At 33.6% G+C, this 20,619-nt stretch overlaps 4 protein-coding genes across 5 annotated transcripts in view; 1 reads left to right on the top strand and 3 right to left on the bottom strand.

Moving 5' to 3' along the window:
* Positions 1–333: 333 nt before the first annotated feature.
* The window catches only part of LOC144845208 (V-type proton ATPase 21 kDa proteolipid subunit c''-like), a 25,842-nt gene continuing 5,556 nt past the window's right edge, over positions 334–20,619 (bottom strand). Inside the window, exons 2-8 of one of the 2 annotated variants that reach the window (XM_078702391.1) lie at positions 5,952–6,016; positions 3,565–3,613; positions 3,139–3,222; positions 2,007–2,084; positions 1,754–1,878; positions 1,390–1,580; positions 334–1,270 (exon numbers count right to left, since the gene is read on the bottom strand). In XM_078702391.1, coding sequence (XP_078558517.1) covers positions 1,238–1,270; positions 1,390–1,580; positions 1,754–1,878; positions 2,007–2,084; positions 3,139–3,222; positions 3,565–3,613; positions 5,952–6,015 — 624 coding nt within the window. In that variant the 5' untranslated portion in view covers position 6,016 and the 3' untranslated portion in view covers positions 334–1,237. Of the gene's footprint in view, positions 1,271–1,389; positions 1,581–1,753; positions 1,879–2,006; positions 2,085–3,138; positions 3,223–3,564; positions 3,614–5,951; positions 6,109–20,619 lie in introns of those variants that run through there. The other variant, XM_078702390.1, reaches the window with a different exon arrangement.
* Positions 7,940–9,976, top strand: LOC144845209 (PAT complex subunit Asterix-like). Its single transcript, XM_078702392.1, has 4 exons — positions 7,940–8,099; positions 9,100–9,205; positions 9,383–9,480; positions 9,756–9,976. The coding sequence occupies exons 1-4, from the start codon at positions 8,050–8,052 to the stop codon at positions 9,823–9,825; spliced, it is 324 nt and encodes a 107-aa protein (XP_078558518.1). The 5' UTR covers positions 7,940–8,049; the 3' UTR covers positions 9,826–9,976.
* On the bottom strand, positions 11,050–17,167 carry LOC144845772 (uncharacterized). Its single transcript, XM_078703202.1, has 4 exons — positions 16,861–17,167; positions 15,102–15,440; positions 14,099–14,927; positions 11,050–13,264 (listed from the first exon to the last, which is right to left on the bottom strand). Exons 1-4 carry the CDS (start codon positions 17,165–17,167, stop codon positions 11,335–11,337), a joined length of 3,405 nt encoding a protein of 1,134 aa, XP_078559328.1. The 3' UTR covers positions 11,050–11,334.
* The window catches only part of LOC144845206 (WD repeat-containing protein 36-like), a 24,039-nt gene continuing 22,483 nt past the window's right edge, over positions 19,064–20,619 (bottom strand). The window contains exons 20-22 of the mRNA XM_078702387.1: positions 19,682–19,766; positions 19,375–19,562; positions 19,064–19,231 (exon numbers count right to left, since the gene is read on the bottom strand). Coding sequence (XP_078558513.1) covers positions 19,082–19,231; positions 19,375–19,562; positions 19,682–19,766 — 423 coding nt within the window. The 3' untranslated portion in view covers positions 19,064–19,081. The remainder of the gene's footprint in view (positions 19,232–19,374; positions 19,563–19,681; positions 19,767–20,619) is intronic.

The following is a 20,619-nucleotide window of genomic DNA, read 5'->3' as shown; positions in this document are numbered from 1 at the left end:
CAAGTTCAAGCAGCGCCAATAAGAATTCTTTGCTTATTTAGCAACGCAGTCCACGTTCTGTAGGCAACAGACATGGAACATTTGATTTCAGACTGATTCAAGTCCTTGTCTTATTTTGTCCATAAATTACATATTTTATTCACATATTTTGTCAAAACATAGAACTCTCTCTCCCCAAGAATCACATATTTAGGCAAAGCCATACTGACTACTGTCTTTCAAATGATGATGTATTTCAACATGATTTTTACGACAGTCGACATTTAATTTGGTGTCTGTCTTGAATTCGCACCAGACGACTCCCATTTCCCTTGTAATAATTTACTACACACCTACAGCCAGCTTTAGTTTATTATTAACATTACTCAAATTTTGCAAGTAACAACCTTGGCATATATCTGAGTTAAAATACAACATCATAACATGGAGTTAAATATAATTGTATAGCTCCATGATTATAATATATAACTATGTATACAAGACTATTGGAGTTTTGTTTACCAATTGTGGTTTATGATCATTTTGGTCATGTTTCAAATCAATCACATTCACGAAAAGATCGCTTACCATAATGAGTAGGTCTAACAATATGAATCAATATATCATAATATACACATAATAACAAAATCAGTTTTCCTATTGGTAATGTATTATGATTCTGTAATGCTGGTATCATTCTTTTACAATACTAATCTGGAAAATAATTTTAATTATTATACAACTTATATTCTATAACTATTTACTTGTTTAATTTACAGTTCATAGATAAACACCAAGTGAAGTAATAATTTTTAAAAATGTGAATAACCAACTAAGATATATTGTGACTAAGATGTATTTTGACCATTAATAAAATTAATGTATAATTATATCTACCCTAGATGCCAATTTACAAAGCCTAGCCTAGCCTATAATTATAGCATGTCTATAGGTTGAATAACAACCATTCATTATTTGTTTTATAGTTTTGTGTCACAATGATGTACACCCAAAGAAAACAGCTTCCATGTCTGTTTCCCTTCTGACACTGTTCATTATAGGTTAATTAAACAACACAAACGCTATCCTACTCCATTCAATCACACAGGGTAGACAACAATTAATAACTATATATATATATATTAACTATTATTTAACCAATTAGACTAAACACATACTACACCATTCCAGAATTGTTGGATTATTCATGTGAACAGTGCACAAAATCCAATAAGTAATATCATGCTTGCTCTTCACTTTATGAAGCTGCTTCAAATCCAAACTTTGTTGTCTAAAAAAACAATAGAATACTCATAAATATCAACAAGCAAAGAATCCCTAAATGAAATTGTGTTAAATTAAACATTTTAGAAAGGTTTACATATTTGTCATGTATTAATTTTCACATACCTGTAGGATTCCTATGATAACGCCAAATAATCCAATTGCACTTCCAAAGATTTCAACAATCAAAACTCTTACAAAAAGTGATGGGTTTTGAGCATCTGCCAAGGCTGCACCACTACCAACAATTCCAACACATATTCCACAAAACAGATTTGACAAACCCACAGTTAAACCAGCTCCAAACATAGCATAGCCTAAGAAAAAGATTAGACAATCTACAATTAAAACACTCAAACCATAGCACCACCTCTGGATACACATATGAGCATCCACTAGTGCATATTTTAATAAATTGAATAATTAAAAACCTGAAAATTTAATCATACTAATTAAATTTTTGATTATGAGAAATATGAATAATACGTACCAGCAGTATAATTCTTAAGAAGATATTCTGGGTCGGTGCTGGTTGTGTCATACTGTTCAAGTTGATTAGATACAACTATAGCAATTATTATACCATAAATTGCAACAGCTTCACAAAAAATTATACTGAAATATATATCAAAAATATTTGGTTAACTTTTATTACAGTAAAAATCACTAAATTTTCAATTACCTTCAAATCACTATTTATAATTTTATTGAACTAAAGTATGATGATATAAAAGATGCTGTACCTAATAAGATTTTTTGTTTTTATTCGAGGTGTTTTGACACCTCCACCAACAATGCTTGTTCCAGTGGTGAATATTCCCCTGCAAAAAAAAAAGAAGATATTTAGAATTTATTTTTTTATTCTTTTTAAAATGTAATATATTGTTTGAAGGTTTGCATGGCGAAATCGAATGTTGATATAAAGTTTGCGGTACACCACGTGTGTTAGTTCTGAAAAGAACTGTTGAGTTTCTCGACGTTTCGATCAATATACTTTGATCGTCCTCAGGAGTGAGAATGCAGAAAGTCCAGGAAACTTGGAATATAAGTGGGACAAGTGGGACGGGTGGAACTGGTGTGAAAGCCAGAAACAATGGCAAGTTTACACAGTGGGAGGGATTGAAACTAGCTATAGCAGAGCATTGTTTCTGATAGGTGTGAAAAGCAGGGTGAGACAAGCTAAAAACAATAGCATTGTCTCAAAGTTGGGTGTGGACTGGCCAAACAAGACCATGTGTCCAGACTGGGTTGTGAAATGTAAACTGGCCAGAAACTATGGCATTGTTTACTGTCGATGAAGATTCTTGTTGAATAAAGATAGCCAAATGTCACTAATAACAAATCCAATATCTTGATGAACAGTGTTGTGTTTGTAGATTTCAATAGCTTCCCTGGTTCGTCTGGAATGCCAAGAAGGAACGGTAGCAATTAGTTCAGCATCTTTCCAATTAACTCGGTGTTGTTGTTTGTGAGAATGCATAACTATTGATGATTTGTCTTGCTCTCCTCTTCTGGCATGGCCTTGGTGTTCTTTAAGCCTGGTTTGAAGGTCGCGTCCAGTTTCCCCAATGTATACCTTTCCACATTCACATGGGATGCAGTATACACCAGGTATCACTCCTGAGGACGATCAAAGTATATTGATCGAAACGTCGAGAAACTCAACAGTTCTTTTCAGAACTAACACACGTGGTGTACCGCAAATTTTAAAATGTACTTACTAAATTAAATTCATTGAGTGATAGAGGGAAATACAAAAAATATATGGTATATATTATAATTTTAAATCCGAGGAGGAGATTCAGTATTTAAATCATGAAATGAAGCAATACTATTTGTTACTGTTTAATATAGATATTGTATTAAACTACATACCATGCTGCTCCTATAACCGAAAATGATATTGATGAAGCAATACCCAAGTTAGCCCACATGTAGGGGGAGAGTGAAGTCAAAAACCTGCAATAAAAATAACAACATATATTTACATTTTTATTTAATAATATAAAGGAATGCAATACTTTATATTAAGCCACAGTATTGTTGCAGAACACAACTTGAATATTACATACACAGAATCCAATACAATTCCATAGCAACTATTTAGCAATAAATTTATTAGTATCAATTCAGAACTGTAAAACGATAGGTTTAAAAAACTTAATAGTGGATAAAGATTTATTTCAGTAAATAAATAAAAGAAAAATGAAATAAAATAAAAAAAATAAAATGCGAAAGAAAAAAAGATAGAACAATGATTAACCTAGACATATGGAAATGTTTGATAAATACAGTACTTACCATCCTATGTCAATCCTATAAAGTTGATCAGTTAAAGTATAGTAAAGCACTGTGGATAACAAGAATACTTTCAATAAATTAAATGGTAGGTAAAACTTACTGTACTGTTTTTAGTGATCTGTGTTTCTAATAAAAAAAAAACAATTAAAGTTATAGAATTATTGTATGTATAATTGTTCATAGTTTAAAATGGACATACTAGTTCATAAAAATACAATTCAAGTCTGTGAGCATCAATCTTATAACATTGGTGTTCTAGACAAATTTGTTTCGCTATGAAAACCGATTGTTGTATGCGATTTTTTTTTTTTTTTTAAATGGTAATCTCTGGTCAGCAAAAACATGTACGGTAGGTAGGCAAAATCATGTAGGCTGTTGTAGAGGAAACTACCAATGTATAAAGCGCAGCTCTGATATGGTTTCATGAAATATTTTTAACCGCACCATATGATTGTTCACTAAATATCTCTAGCTCTTTGTTCTACTATATAAACGGCGAAAATGTATATTGAACTTGAGTTGGCGAAACACGTCTGTAAAATTCATCAATTTAAAGGATTTATTTGTTACTCTTTCTGTGATTCTCCTTCGTAAAAGTACCTAATTCTAATAGTAACAAGTAATGGTAATGTGTGGTAACGGTATTGACGATAAGAGTCGAAATAAAAGACAAATTTTGATCTCAAAATCTCAAGAAGATGTTATTCTATACAATTTTGACGGCGCTACTGCAGTTTCGCACCACACCGTTATATCTTCGATTTCTCACCTAAACTTTCCTTTTTCACACTCACAACATAATATTATGTAACATGTTTATACGATTCGATCACTTACGAAGTAATTCTTTTTAAATAACAATACTTTTCAAAACATTTTGAACGATACTGAACTCGCTGTCAACACACGAAATGTTTGCCATCTTATATTTAACAATTGCCAGAATGTATGCTTCAATTTCCCCAAGAATGTAGAAACTATAGAGGGCAGTGTTATGAAATCCGATTACACATATATAGGCCTATTTAGTTTTGAAAGGCAAGAAATGTTTTCAGCTGGCGTAATAGAGGTTAAATTAATATTATTATTCATAATATAATAGTGGCTATCAAAGAAAATTATCTCGGTCGCTAATCAATACATTCACTAAAACAAAAACAAATCATTTTGTATTTTTTATTACAGTGAGATAACAATATTTGCTATGAATATGATGATGACGATTTTGATTTTTCACGCTGCTGCTCTAGCCCGCTACGTCACACGAGATGACTCATTTATTAGATGAAATCAAGCACCAACTGTATTTCTGGTATTTATGAGTCCCATGACAATACTGTATTTTGCTGTCAGATAATCATTGAATTATTATCAAAACAGTCCAGGAAAGTTTTTGTTTGTAATATGACACTTCACACTTGAAGTATCTAAGGTGTGATGAAGTGACCTCCAGACTTGACCTTAGCAATAAAATAAACTAAATTGAGTCTGTTTCATATCAAAGTTATTCACTTCGGTAACAAAATTCACATTATAAAAAGAGAAAAGAAACGTTTAATTATAACTCAAAAATCATTGTCTGACAGACAATTGAAGTATTTTTTGCTTTTAATTACATTTTTTCAGGTAAAATAACTATTATGTGACAATAAAATGACAAATTCAAAAACAAATTTCAAATAAAAAATATTTTTCAGAGGGACAATTTATCTTTAAAACTGTTACGTCAATAAGCGAGCAGCGTTTTTTGTAAGAAATATTTCTTGTTTAAACTGTGAATTGTTTTAAAAAAAATAAAATGTTATATGTACGGACTCATATCGTCGCCGTTTTGATATGTACAGCAGGTTCAATATAAAACCACGCTCTGCAGTTTAAAAATATTAACAGAAAATAAAACATACATTGATGTACAGTTCGATTGAACAGTTCGTTCGATCGAAGTATTCGCGGAAAAGGAGCTGTTTTGAAAGGCATTTTTTATTGTGATAAATGTAATTTAACGGTGCCTAAATCATGGGAACATGTTACATAATGGCCCAAATTGTATGATGTGAGTGTGAGAAAAAATTTAGGTGAGAAATCGAAGATATAACGGTGTGGTGCGAAACTGCAGTAGCGCCCAATTTGACATGTTTTAGAAAGCTTCACAGCCTTTTTTTATCGTAAATTCTTATCTAGGCCGAGCCTGGCTTACCTTACCTACTAGCCTAGCTTCCCCTAGATAGTAGGCTAGCCTACTAGCAGGCTCTAGGTAGTATGCGGCGACTAATAGGCTAGGGCTAGGCCTACTAGCCTAGGCCTAGAGTAGTAGAGGCTTTTTTGCCTTTCATTTCATTCTTATCTTCTTTTCTAACCTTACGCAATATTTAAAAAAACATACTTACGTATACCAACTACTATTGCTGTTATTATTGACGATGAAACATATGCTACACGGGCTACAGACATGGTAAAATTAAATTAATTCGTACTACTGTCTCCTAGGCCTAGTTTTTAGTTGATCAGCAGACAGCAGCGCGAGCCAGACGAGAATCGACGAGATGATCTCGTGATAAAATGCGTGTTTGTTTTTAAAAAATAGTTTACTCCAGTATGCAATCCCGCCCTCTCACACACACAATGCAACGACAACCCAAACTTTATATTTATTATATCTTCCTACCTACAGTCAATAATAATAAGTATGTATATTGAAAGCCTGGAGTAATTTTTCTAGACTACAACTGAGTTGAATCATTGATTATTGTATAGACGGTTAATGACATTATTGGAATTGGGCTTAATCTCGGTTAATCTGTTTAGATTTTGTGTATGGTTTGGTTCATTTATTATAATTATTAACCAACAATTATTTATATTTAGGATTATTATATTTGTTTAAAACAAATAAGACACTTTTATAGATGAAGATTTATTATTTTCCCGCATGGGTTAATATGATAGTCAATCCCCTCGATATGAACTATACAAATTAATATCAAACGATAAAATACAAGTATCAATTCATCATCCAAGCGGTTTGTTCGAAACGGTATGAGTGCGCGCGACATCTGTAACAAACAAGGCAGCAACAACCTGACTGAAATTACACGTCACTCCTGGCATCCCATCTAATGTAAGAACTATATAGTATGCCTACATCATGACTGAGTTGTAGTAACAAATTGTGACCAATGCACGGGCTTGTCGGAAATTATGCTATAATGAGTTTCTGATAATTAAAGCACTTGTGTTTTGGTGCTTTTGTGGGTAATGTTTGTGAGGTGTCAGATGGAGATTCGTTAAAAATGATTATGTCACCTTTGATGCGCGTCTGGTAGGGTTGATTATAATGAGTTTGGCACTAGTAGTAGTAGGAATGAGAGGCATCAATATTAATGCCAGACAATGTTGTTAACAGACAGACATCATAATTGGTTTCAGATTTAACTAATGGTGAAATAATACAATGTGTATGGGATCGATCTTCCGGGGTATACTCGGTATAAATTTAATTTGGAATGCGCAAAAACACCATTACTACATTAGAAATTCGACGAAAATGTGTAAACATTCTCCATACTTTCATATCTATATTCACGGACAAACAAACGCGCTCTATAAAAATATTGAATTAAACTCCAAAAACTATATTAAGAAACTAAAGAAATTATATTGAGTACTACAGAGTCGCTCATGATCGGTTTATTGCCTCCGCCGGCAAACGAACGGTGTTCCTCCTCTTTTGTATAATACTGGTATTTAAATTGAGTACTACAGAGTCGCTCATGATCGGTTTATTGCCTCCGGCAGACGAACACGGTGCTCCTCCTCTTTTGTATAATACTGGTATTTAATACTTCTGTAGTGGACACTTTATGTGCGCTTAAAAACATGGAAAACCCATCGTCGTTAGACGTCATCATTCTTTCCACTCAGGGAGTGTCTCGCCCTCGATTTTACCATTATGTACATATTTTATTTAAATTTGTGTATATCTTAATTGTTCCTGAATGTTCAACTGGTCTGTGTGTAGGCCCATGGATGCCAAGAAGAACCCCTTCTTTTGTTTAAATATTGTAATTAATTGTGAATTGTATACACATTAAAACATTTTTCAGTGCAGTGCAGTTTTAATCACATTTTAGAGGCCTATTGATGATTGCCGTTTAATTTTATTTAAATAAATAAAAACCAAATTTGTACAGAAATAATTAAAAAGTTTGTGGCCACGTTTGTGGTGACGCATGCCTTCTGTTGATATTTTTGAAAATAATGTTGTCTAGCCAGTGTCTAATCCCCTTTCATTATTTCCATCATGAAAACAAATTGTATAGCACCGCTAAGTGGCGCTATACAATCTTTACGGTGTGCGGCCAGGCGGAACGCGACGCTACGCTGTTGGTTGGAGGTTGAAAAGAAAGTGAGGAGACGAACCGGAGACGAAAACGCTCCGACGAAAACCAGTGTTTTTATCGCCATTTTTTCTCCTTTGTTAATGTTATGTCGTCGAATAATTCTGCTGAGGTTCGCAAACCAAGCAAAGCAAAACGGTATGTGTTGCGAGCGTTTCTGATTTGAGTATGAGTAGTCCACAGACACAGACACAGTGTATGATTATGACCTCTACTCTAGACCTAGCTAGGCCTAGGCCCAAAGATTGTATAGGCTAGCGGCGCTATACAATCTTTGCTAGGCCTACTACTACTACTAGCCTAGGCCTAGTCTACTACTAAAGCTAAGCCTGCTAGAGAGTACAGACTCTAGGCCTAGTAAGAGTAGAGGGCGCCATAAATAGACCTAGGCTACGGAACCTACCTAGGCCTACTACTACTTGATTAGGCAGGCCTGCTAGGCTATTACCTATCTATGATTGATAGGATTTGTGTATGGAGTATGACAAAATATAACATTCATTGTAAAAAGTGAGAAGAAATAGAACAGTAGGGAGGGAGGAGGGGGACGGGGGACAACCAACCCCACAACAAAACAAACGAAAAAGCTTTTATTACCACACACTCTAGCCTAGGGCCTAGACCTAATATATATATATAGGAATTAATAATAATAGGTAATAACAATTTATAATAGTAGAAGCAGGGAAAAGAAATAATAGACATAGCACGATAACATTAATTTATTTTATCATTAATGAACAAGCCATTCAGTCTGGCCTACTCTACTGGCCTATTAAAGTATATTTCATTACTTTATACTGGTGGTAAGCTTAGTGCTTTATTGTCTAGCAGCAGGACCTACTGTAGACTCTACCATCCTATTTATTGACCACGCATAATGGACTAGGCCTTGACATACTTTTTAGGCATGGTATTTATATTTAATTAGACCCTATTTTTGTTTATTATACAAGTACCCTCCAGGATTACAGCATAGTCACATCAATGACAAATGATTCAAACAGTAGATTTAAAAGTGGTCACTAAAACGAATATATATTATAGTGCTCACTAAACCGAATATATATTATAGTGCTCACTAAACCGAATGTATATTATATAGTGGTCACTTCTAACCCGCTGAATGTTTATTTAGGTACAAACCCCCAGTTGTAGACAGCAATGCACCACCAGATGACCCTATGGCAGATTACATGAATTTACTTGGTATGATTTTCAGTATGTGCGGACTAATGTTGAAGGTAATTTACACCAAAACCTTTTTATATTACATTAAAGATTGGAATAATTTACCGTGAATATTAAAGTATAAATGTTAAACAGAAAATCCTTTCCAAAGACCACCTCTGGAATGTATGTATTGTGGCCACAATGAGAGATGCTTATATTTTAATTTGAAAGTTATTATTATTTTCTAGATGAAATGGTGTGCTTGGGTAGCTGTATTTTGTTCTTTTATTAGTTTTGCAAATTCCAGAGTTACAGAAGATGGAAAACAAACATTTAGCAGTTTTATGTACGTGATATATGTGGTTTGTGCCATTCATGCGTCATGTAATTCATAGATATTAATAAGCATTTCTGTAATGAATGTAATATTACCTGTAAAATTTAAAAGGATTACTCTATATGTAATGCAAAGAATATCACACGTACATGATTATTTATATTACTAAGTAATTGGTTGCCAATTGATTTGGTTGTATTGTCTGACAGGGTAATGAGGAATACTATTTGCCGATTTCCTAACCTACAGTACACTTAATAACTTTTTTTTCTTCTTATTTCAAGGTTGTCTATATCTGCCGTTGTGATGTCATATCTGCAAAGTCCACAACCAATGACATTACCGTTTCAATGACCAACAAACACATCACAGATTTTACAAAAGACTAATATCTAATGTATATTATTTACTATGTTGTTATTTAATTTCATGTTCTTTATTGGTGTCAATTTTTCGTACTCATAAATAGTGGTGGAAATAACGATAATAAATCATGTTGAATGGATGCATTGTAATAGTTTACACTTTGTGAAACCATTGTGGTTGATATAAGCCAGAATTTAAGCCATGTTAAGAATTGCTGTGTACTTTTACCAATTCTGTATTACATTTCCTATTTACATTTGATTGAATATAGTTTCGTTGAATACCATTTTTTACACTCTTTAATTATATTACTTGTATAATTTTCTTAAATTGTGTTTTATAAGAGTCACGCAGCGTAATTTATTATCGACCGGACTTGCACTATTCTCTCACACTCACTACATCTCCACGAGATTATTCATATACTTTACATACGACCGGACTTGCACTATTCTCTCACACTCACTACATCTCCACGAGATTATTCATATACTTTAGCAAAAAAGGCAAAATTAAGAACTACTATAGACTTTATTGTTCCACATAATCACAATAATAATAATAGGTCAAATAAGGCGGACAATGAAAGGATTCCGAAAAATATTGGTTCATTGCTTAAAACAGTGTAGGCCTATACAACAATGAAGATAGATTTGATTAGTTATTTTGTATCCGTTGTTCCTAGTTAAAGATGTATTGTCCCTTGAAACACAAAAAATGAAAAAAAAAAATATTCTAAATTTAAATTGGCCATATCAAAGTAATGTTAAAGTTATTCACTTTAAGTCGAAAATTCTACCCAAAAACATCAAGTTTACATAATTAACAGGTTAATTAATTTGATTACATTTCGTCTGAAAATCGTCACGAGCAAAAGTAAACAAAGATTTCAAACCACAAGTATGCATTATGCATGATGCTAATTAGGATTGTTTACAACTCGTCGCGGTTGAGAAGGTGTTTTCACACAGATCGCGAGGAAGTTTTATGAGTATGCATACAGAGTAGCCAAACAAGCGCGTTGCATTATGAGATATGTTTTGATCGAAAACTTTGACTGGAAGTCAAAGTTATTTTTTGAACAAAGAAACATCTGTATTTCGGTTAAATTATTTTTTTTTCGACTAATTTTTGGTGAAAGTTAATAACTATTATGATACTTCAAAATGACCCACTTTTTTCGAAATATTAAAAAAAATTTTTTTTTTTAATTAGTTAAAGGGACAATACATCTTTAACCAAGACTAAAACCCGGCTTTCGACTCCTTTCATGTAGCAGTTTCTAGCAGCGACCAATTTCAACTGTTTTTTGCTTTTAAACTATAGGAATTATCTCTCCCTAAACACGTATAGCATAAACTGTACTTTACGATTCTCATCTCTAAATATAAATCCAAATAAAGTATCACTTACATAATACTACAGTACTACTAGGACATACATTTATTAAAGCACAACGAATAATACCTTCTACGATTGAAAATGGCATTTAATGATCTAACCCTCTATTTGTTTCATTTGCAAGACACTCCCATTTTTAATATCGAAATCCGATAGTCGTAAACTGCCCGAAACTAAGGCAGACCCTTGATATTCCAAATGTTGCATATGCACTGTTATTCCAGTCTTACGCTCAACCATCTCTTTGACTTTCAAAACATTATGCCATGGCTGTACATCACTAAGTATTACCTTTCCAGATGAAGAGACAACCATTACATTACCACTATGTAGATTAATGATTGATCCCTTCTTCAAATGATCCATTACCATATCACCATCATGCAGATGCTGATCACGAACTACTAATGCTTGTCTGTTTACTGGTATTGCTTTTATTCTTCGTATTTCTTCTTTTAACTGTTTAACAGTCACACATGGATCTAATTCCATTTTCAAACTTTCACCTGCTGGTTTTTGAGAGATGGTTACCGCACAAGTAAGATCTACTGTACTTCCCTCACATATTTTATAGTGAATGAGGGAACGGCTGTCATCTAGGAACTTTCCTCTAAATCCTAGCTTTTGAGAATCAACACAAACGCCAGCAGCTTCTCTCAAAAGAAATTTGACATTTCTAATTGTCGAAAGTTCATCGACCTCCAAGGGAATCAGTGTATTTGATTTAGTTCTAACCCATATGCGGTAGTTTAATTTCATTGATATTGCAGAGTTCTTGTGTAGATTAAAGTCGTGAAGTAAGTTACCGTCATCCATAACGACATCCCGATGTAACAGTATTTGCTGATGTGGTGGTACACCTTCATACTTGTATATTCGCGCCTTCGTCACGGCAACTGTTTCATTTAAGTCAACGTCAATCATCCGTGTTCTCTGTCCAGTTTTAAGAATGATAGTTGTTGAACCTTCTTTCACGTCTAATTTTAAATATATCGAAGATTCGGGTACAATTGAATTTTCAGAAAGGGTTGTGGTATCATCAAGTTGAATTCCTCCATAATAAAACCGCTGCCAGTGAGTCGGTATTCCCTCTTCTTTATCTAGTATTGTTTTTAGACCCCAGATAGTCAAGCCTGGCGAAACCTTAATGTTAAAAGGTTGAAACCGTCGTGGAGAGTTTTGATCATCACCTCTTTGTACAATAGTATACTCACACATAATAGGCTCGTCTGTCAAACCACTGTCACTTGATGTACGTGTAACCGTTTCTACGTTATTCTGTACCGTATTACTTGGATCATCTTCAAGCATATAATTATTATTTTCCCTCTTTTGTAACAGCAATTCTCTTTGTCTCTGTTTCATCTGTATATTGATCAGCATATCTTCTTGTTTTCGCAACTGTTCATATTTGGTATCCATTTCTTCATATCTCAACATGAAATCTTTTTCACGATCTCTTTGCTCTGCTTCAAAACGTTCAACATCTTCATTTAACACTCGTCTCCCATGGTCTATTGAACCAATATCTTGCTCTCTTCTGTCCAAATCTGTTTTGCGAGATTTTAGCTTGTGTTCTTTTTCATATAATCTTTTAGCCTCAATTGTGAGCTCTTCTTCCTTTCTCTGATTTTCGTCTGTTCTCTCTTTGAATTCTTTTTGTGCTTGTCTTAATTCATTATTCTTTTTATTCATTTCGTCTTCCATGTTTCTCAATGTTCTTTCTCGATCATGTAACTCGTCTGTTTTTTTGTTCCATTCTTCTTCTGTTTGTTTAATGTTATGCTCTTTTTGACGCCATTCACTGTACCAACGCTGCCTCTCCAATTCCAGAAGTTCTTTCTCTTCTTCAAGTGCCGTGGTTTTCTGATGCAATGCAGCTTTAGTATCCCGCTCCCGTTGTTCGATACTGTTTTCCTTCTCCCTTAGTTGCTCCTCCTTCATATTTTGCTCCATGTTCTGTTCATCTAAATTCTCTCCTTGTTTCTTTAGATCTTTCAACTGAGCCATGATTTCACTTTGCCTTCTGAAATCAAACGAATCTCGAATATTATAATAATACTATTTTCTATGAATTTAGCAACAATAAGTGACGATTGGATCAAGCACAATAAAAAGCTCTCTATATTCGCTTGAGCGAAAAAAGTTAGGGTTAGGAACTGGTGGTCTAGAGGTATGAACGCCAGGCTAGTGATCTGGAGGTCGTGGGTTCGAGTCCCACCCGAGAACTACTTGCGAATGTTTTCGCAAGTATTCTCAAATGTACTTAGTAAAGTACAAATTACGTCAGAGTAGGGCAAAACATCTGACCAATTACTCAACTCCCTGACGCAAAGCTACTCCACAGTAGTTTAAAAACAATTACAGTGGATTGGACTAGACAAGCAGTGCGTTCTCTAGACGTGGACTGACGGTGAAGTAGCATGCCATTCAAAACTAATACCATTTAAAGACAATGCGATAAGATTTTTTTTTTCATTTAATAAATTAATGACGTAATGGTAGTTGATTTTTGAATTTACAGTATTTGTTTCTCTAGCACAAAATTATACACACAAGTATAACTATGTTACTAGTAGACCTATGGATCTTCTTTTTAAATTTATTTATGTCTGTATACGGTAATTCACTATGTATATCCCAGTTGTAAACGTGGTGGTAAAGCATAGTGCTAAACTGAATCCAAATTAGTTTATCTTACCTTATAATTTGAAACAATAATGTTGAAGTAATATTTGAAAAATGATAACACAGTCAATGAGATTTACAAATGGCAATACAATAGCACCTTTTAGTGGCTTCTATCAGCGAAGAATTCTTCCCTGCTTTTATAGTTTAAAAAAACTCAAAAACAACTCACATCTTGTTTTCCTTTATCTGATCATTAATATTATCTTCCTTCATTTGATATTGCTCTTGAAGCACAATTGCTTCTGCTTCCTTTCTTTTTAATTCCATTGAACGACGTCTTTGTTCGAGGCCTGTCTTCCTACAAGAATCCTCACGGTTCTCTACTTCCCTTTCACGTATAATCACATCGGCTTCGCGTCTCGTTACCTCTACGTCTCGCTGTTTTATGTTCTGTTGTTTCTTCATTGATTTTGCAGAACGATCTCGTTGATTTTCGTCTTTTTCGCTTAAGCTACTCTCAATTATATCAAGATTTCTTTTCCTTTGAATTAATTCCTCATGCTTTTGATTCTGATCTAATTGTGTTTTGTGCAAGTCATTCTCCAAGGATTTCAATTCATCATTCATCTTCTGAAGCTCATCCATTTTCAATTTTTTGTTGTTTTCCCAACGTTTTCTGTGATCTTCATCTTGTTTACGAATTTGTCGGCTTTCATGTTCAAGCATTTCTATTTGTTTTTTAAGGTCTTTACATTGCATATTGGCCACTCTTTCTAAATGCTGCGCGTCTTCTCGTTCACGCTCAACACATTTAATTCTTGCTTCAAGCATTTTAATTGCACTGTTTGCTTCTGCAATTAATTGTGATGCTCTGTCAAGTTGTCTTGATCTTCCCAAGCTATCAGCTCCAGTGTTAAGAAGTTCTTGTTGCATAACATTAAGACTAGACTTCAGACCTGTGTGCTTTTTGTTTTTATGCGGTTCTTGTGAATACTCCGTGTCCGACATCGTTCCAATAAAGTTGTCTCTGTTGTGATTTGGAGGTGCAGGAGAATGCTCTATAATTAATGTATAATACATCAGATACTTTTTAATATAACTATTGTTATAGGCCTACCAAAAAAATATCCTTTAATTTTGTTAATGTAAATTTTAGTCACTGTGGTTTGGTATTGAACCCATTCGGTCTTCGGAGTGATACTTTGTATGTACTATAAAGTAAAGAAACTTACTTGGGAGGTGTACCTCGGGTGTTGGTGCCGTCATTTTCATCAGGTCATTCCAAACAAGATCTGACACATGAGGATACGTTCTATCCAATATACCATGCAGCATAAAGAATGCCTTATGACCATGCTCATCCACTTTTTGTAACAACAAGTCAAACAATATTTCAGATCTATTCCGACGAGATTTCTCCGATCGTAATAGTTGTTTATCCAGATTGCTAAGCTGCAATGGTGGTCGTAGTTCTGGTACGATATGTTCTGCCCAGACATTTTCGATGAAACTCTCACGGTTATTCAAACATACCTCACCGTATGTACGTGGAATAGGAATCAGTTTCGTTTCTGGAAATACAATTCAATAACATACTCTATTATTTATTTTCAAACAAGTGATAAATAGTATTGTTAACATAAATAATTTTTGAAGAAATAAAAAAAGTATAGTATAGTACTAGCATAGCCTCAATAAAAGGACATATAAATGTTTCTTATTGTCTGTACCTAAGACTGGATTACCACATAATGTGATCTGTTTGCAAAGTAAACATTCACAAGTTGTCACTCCAACAGCATGATTATGAGATTTATCTTTGCTTAAAAAATGTGACAATTCCTGATCGTAAAACTGCTGATGAGAATGTCGTCTACGTAATTCAATAGATGATGAAGTAAATGAAATCGCTCTTCTTAAATTAGTTTTGTCTATTTGGTTCATGTTGGGCTCTTGAAGTACAAGTTGAAACGATTTCGTTACGAAAAAATATGTTAAGAATAGATTAAAATACAATGGAAATGTAATGACATACGTGTAGCAGCTGAATAATTTACGGTTCAATTATAATTGACTATTTTCCTGGCGCACCCGTATTATTATTTTACGGGCGCATTATATTTTAGAAGTGCATCATGATATTACCGGGCCTACTTCACGGGGTTATTTTTTACGGACTATTTTGACAAATTATTATTTAGCCGATGGCATTATTAATTAACGGATAGAATTATTGATTAACGGATTGAATTAATTATTAACGGATTTAATTATTTCTATTTAACGGATTGAATTATTTCTATTTAACGGATTGAATTATTAATTAACGGATTGAATTAATTATTAACGGATTTAATTATTTCTATTAAACGGATTGAATTATTTCTATTTAACAGATTGAATTATTTCTATTTAACGGATTGAATTATTTCTATTTAACGGATTGAATTATTTCTATTTAACGGATTGAATTATTTCTATTTAACAGATTGAATTATTAATTAACGGATTGAATTATTAATTAACGGATTGAATTATTTGTATTTTAGGGATTGAATTATTAATTCACGGATTGAATTATTTCTATTTGACGGACTGCATTATCATTTAGCTGATTGCATCATACATTAACGAATCGTATCATTATTTAAGGGATTGTATTTATATTATATTATAACATCTTGGCCATAGGTAGTGTATAATTACCGTTAAATCTATATTTGCTGTAGATACTTCTAATCAGGTTTATTGGAATTTAATGAACAAACGCATAATTTATCATATTCAATTCAAATCTCATGCTTTATCAAGTGTCAATATAATGTTTTCGACTCACTGCATAATGCCTATGTATAATGATATTGACATCAATAATTCCCCCCGTCATTACTGAAGGATATAAAAAACTATAAAAGAAAATAAATACATAAAGACCAATGCATACAGTTTTATTTAATGCCACAAAAAAGGTATTCAGTTTTGTTAACTTACTTTTTTTGCTGGCGTCGTCATTTCGGAATCTTTGATAATCACTTTTTAAACTTTCCACTAGTTCATTATATCCATGTTTTGTTAAAATTTCAATAAATATTTGGAAAGATTTAGGGCCACATGATGTAATGAGATCAATAAGGCGATTAAGTTTCGCTTTACGTCCGCTTTCTTGTTCAATATCTTTAAAGAGTATGGGTGTTAACACTTCAAACTGTTTTAGCTCCCAAATTATTTGCTCGGTTTGGATATCGCCAACTAAGCGGGATTTGTTCAGTAGAAGCGTTTTACGCTGTGCCTTTTCCATTCCTATTAATATATAATCGAATTTATTTTTAAAAATGTGTAAACTAAATATATATGCTTAAACATGTTTAATGCAAAGAGAAACTGGCTAAACGACATGACAAATAAAATGTTTATTTACTCTACCTGTTAAATGATTAAACAATTGCAGGAGCCTTAAAATGCCATAACTTGCGTGTCCACTCGCGCCTTATAGAAAGACTTCTGATCGATTGTATCCAATAAATACTTTTTAATTAAATTAGACATTTGCTTCAGTGAACTTTCCCATGGTAACAATATACACGCCAATTGTGTACATTGTAATGATATTGTTACATGAACATACAGCACTGAATAAAACAACTATTTGAAATTGGACCTTATTATGCCAGGAACTGGAGGGCTATTGTAATATGAATTACAATGTAAATAATAAACAAAAAAGAAAATGATAGAAGAACTTCTAAATTACAAGAGCTTTTTCTAGAATTCTGTACTCGAAATAATACTCAACTTTTTAATTTCACTTTGTAATTCATTTTATTTTTAATTACAAGGGAATTGTATATCATCACATTTTCTTAGCTTATATATGATCATCAAATTGGTTGATACAGCTATGTCAGGGAGTTGTTAATTCACCACCAGCTATAATCATCGAATAGGTTGTTGGAACTACAACTGTAAGGCTATGACTACAGCTATAATCATCGAATAGGTTGTTGGAACTACAACTATAAGGCTATGACTACAGCTATAATCATCGAATAGGTTGTTGGAACTACAACTGTAAGGCTATGACTACAGCTATAATCATCGAATAGGTTGTTGGAACTACAACTATAAGGCTATGACTACAGCTATAATCATCGAATAGGTTGTTGGAACTACAACTGTAAGGCTATGACTACAGCTATAATCATCGAATAGGTTGTTGGAACTATAACTGTAAGGCTATGACTACAGCTATAATCATCGAATAGGTTGTTGGAACTATAACTGTAAGGCTATGACTACAGCTATAATCATCGAATAGGTTGTTGGAACTACAACTGTAAGGCTATGACTACAGCTATAATCATCGAATAGGTTGTTGGAACTACAACTATAAGGCTATGACTACAGCTATAATCATCGAATAGGTTGTTGGAACTACAACTGTAAGGCTATGACTACAGCTATAATCATCGAATAGGTTGTTGGAACTACAACTGTAAGGCTATGACTACAGCTATAATCATCGAATAGGTTGTTGGAACTACAACTATAAGGCTATGACTACAGCTATAATCATCGAATAGGTTGTTGGAACTACAACTGTAAGGCTATGACTACAGCTATAATCATCGAATAGGTTGTTGGAACTACAACTATAAGGCTATGACTACAGCTATAATCATCGAATAGGTTGTTGGAACTACAACTGTAAGGCTATGACTACAGCTATAATCATCGAATAGGTTGTTGGAACTATAACTGTAAGGCTATGACTACAGCTATAATCATCGAATAGGTTGTTGGAACTATAACTGTAAGGCTATGACTACAGCTATAATCATCGAATAGGTTGTTGGAACTACAACTGTAAGGCTATGACTACAGCTATAATCATCGAATAGGTTGTTGGAACTACAACTATAAGGCTATGACTACAGCTATAATCATCGAATAGGTTGTTGGAACTACAACTGTAAGGCTATGACTACAGCTATAATCATCGAATAGGTTGTTGGAACTACAACTGTAAGGCTATGACTACAGCTATAATCATCGAAAGTATAGTAAAATATAGTACAGTTAAAATATTAACAATACACATGTTGTTGCACCCAAGAGTAAAAAGGAAGACTTTTGTTCAATGGTGGCCAATAATTACATTTATTGTCATTGTTAATTAAAACCTAAATATGAATAATTTATTTTATAACATTTCTCATATTGTGGCATTTTTCAAGTAGTTTACAATGCATGCACTTTGGTTAAACTTTTTATTGAGTTCTTTCCAAGCAGTCGTTTGAATTCTTTGTAGAGTTTCAAGTTCATCTGTCAAATCTGAATCCTTTGTTAAGAACTCCCCATGAATCTAAAAATATATACACAAATATTTATATGAACACAAATTTAAAATCATGAGCATACCAAAAGTTCAATGTAAAGATAAAATTATGGTTGGAAAATTATCTTGTATTGATTTTATGTAGGTATCTAAATTATTATTATACTCACTTTTAGGAACAAACCCAAATAAGCCTGTACCAGTTGATAATCTTGTTTGCTAGACAATGCAGAATTCAAAAATTGTATGAAATAGATCATCATATGCACAGAACCTCCTCCAATTGGAGATAGAGAACGAATTTGTGTGTCAATGGCAGATGGTCCAAGTTCTTTCATATAAAGTAGTACAGGCATATCTAAACAAAATAGAAGTTCACTTAAATCTATAGATGACAAAGTCATTAATACCTGGTTTGATAAATATAGCTTTAAAAAAAGGTTATTACAGTATTTAAAATAAAGTTTTTAAACTTACAGTCTTGAGTTTCTTCTGCTCGTGATAAATAATTACACAGTTCAGATGTTTCAGCAAGAGCATCTATTTGAAGAATTCTAGAAGCCTTTAAATATAAAATACATATATTAAAATATATACTTTTTATTTCAGCTCACAAGCACACATAAAACGTTGACAATCTCTTCACTGTCAGTACTGTTCATAAGAAGGGATACAGGCCTGTAACCAGGGGGGGATCGGGGGGATCGTACGATCCCCCCGCTGAACAGCGAGTTCCGCTTGGCCTCCCACTTTTTTTTTGCTGGGCATACTAACACAACACGACGATTGTTCACTACAGGCCTAGTCAAGCCTTAATAAATTTAATTAATATATATATATATATTTTAACTAAAATATAAAAACCTAACACTAAAATTTACAAGATAAGTTCTATTTGATAACTGCTTAACATCGTGGTTCTGGAGCTCTAGCGAGCTGTACACAGAGCATAGTTGTTTGCTTGACATAACAGGGTATTCCCCTACGCAGGTCTCCGCGTGCGTGTGACGTGCCCAGCCAGCTGCTTGATAGAGAAAGCATGCAGCTCACACGCAAGTGCAAGATGCAACGGTTGAGTGAATTCAGAGATCATCTTAATTCCATGGTTTTTTACCTAAACACCACATGATGGTGAATATGCCTGTTAAAGTCTCAATGATACGATCCCTAATGTACCATGTTGTTGCTAGGAGGCTTGAAAGGAGGAGGGATCTAGCCTAATTTCGGTCGGCAAGAGAATGCCGTCCTCTGACAATATAAGGTCGGCAATTGAAATTTGTGGGCTGGAAATTACACCAACTTATAGTTCATAAACAAAAGAGAATAGCCGGAAATGCGTTTTGCGGCCATAGGCCTATAGAGAAAAAAAATTCGATTGTATGATTCCAGTGGCGGATCTAGTGGGGGTGTATGGG

The sequence above is a fragment of the Antedon bifida genome, chromosome 6, assembly GCF_963402885.1.
Source record: "Antedon bifida chromosome 6, ecAntBifi1.1, whole genome shotgun sequence".
Lineage (NCBI taxonomy): Eukaryota > Metazoa > Echinodermata > Crinoidea > Comatulida > Antedonidae > Antedon > Antedon bifida.
The sequence above is the reverse complement of the archived record's forward strand: the minus strand, read 5'-3'. Positions and strand labels throughout refer to the sequence as shown.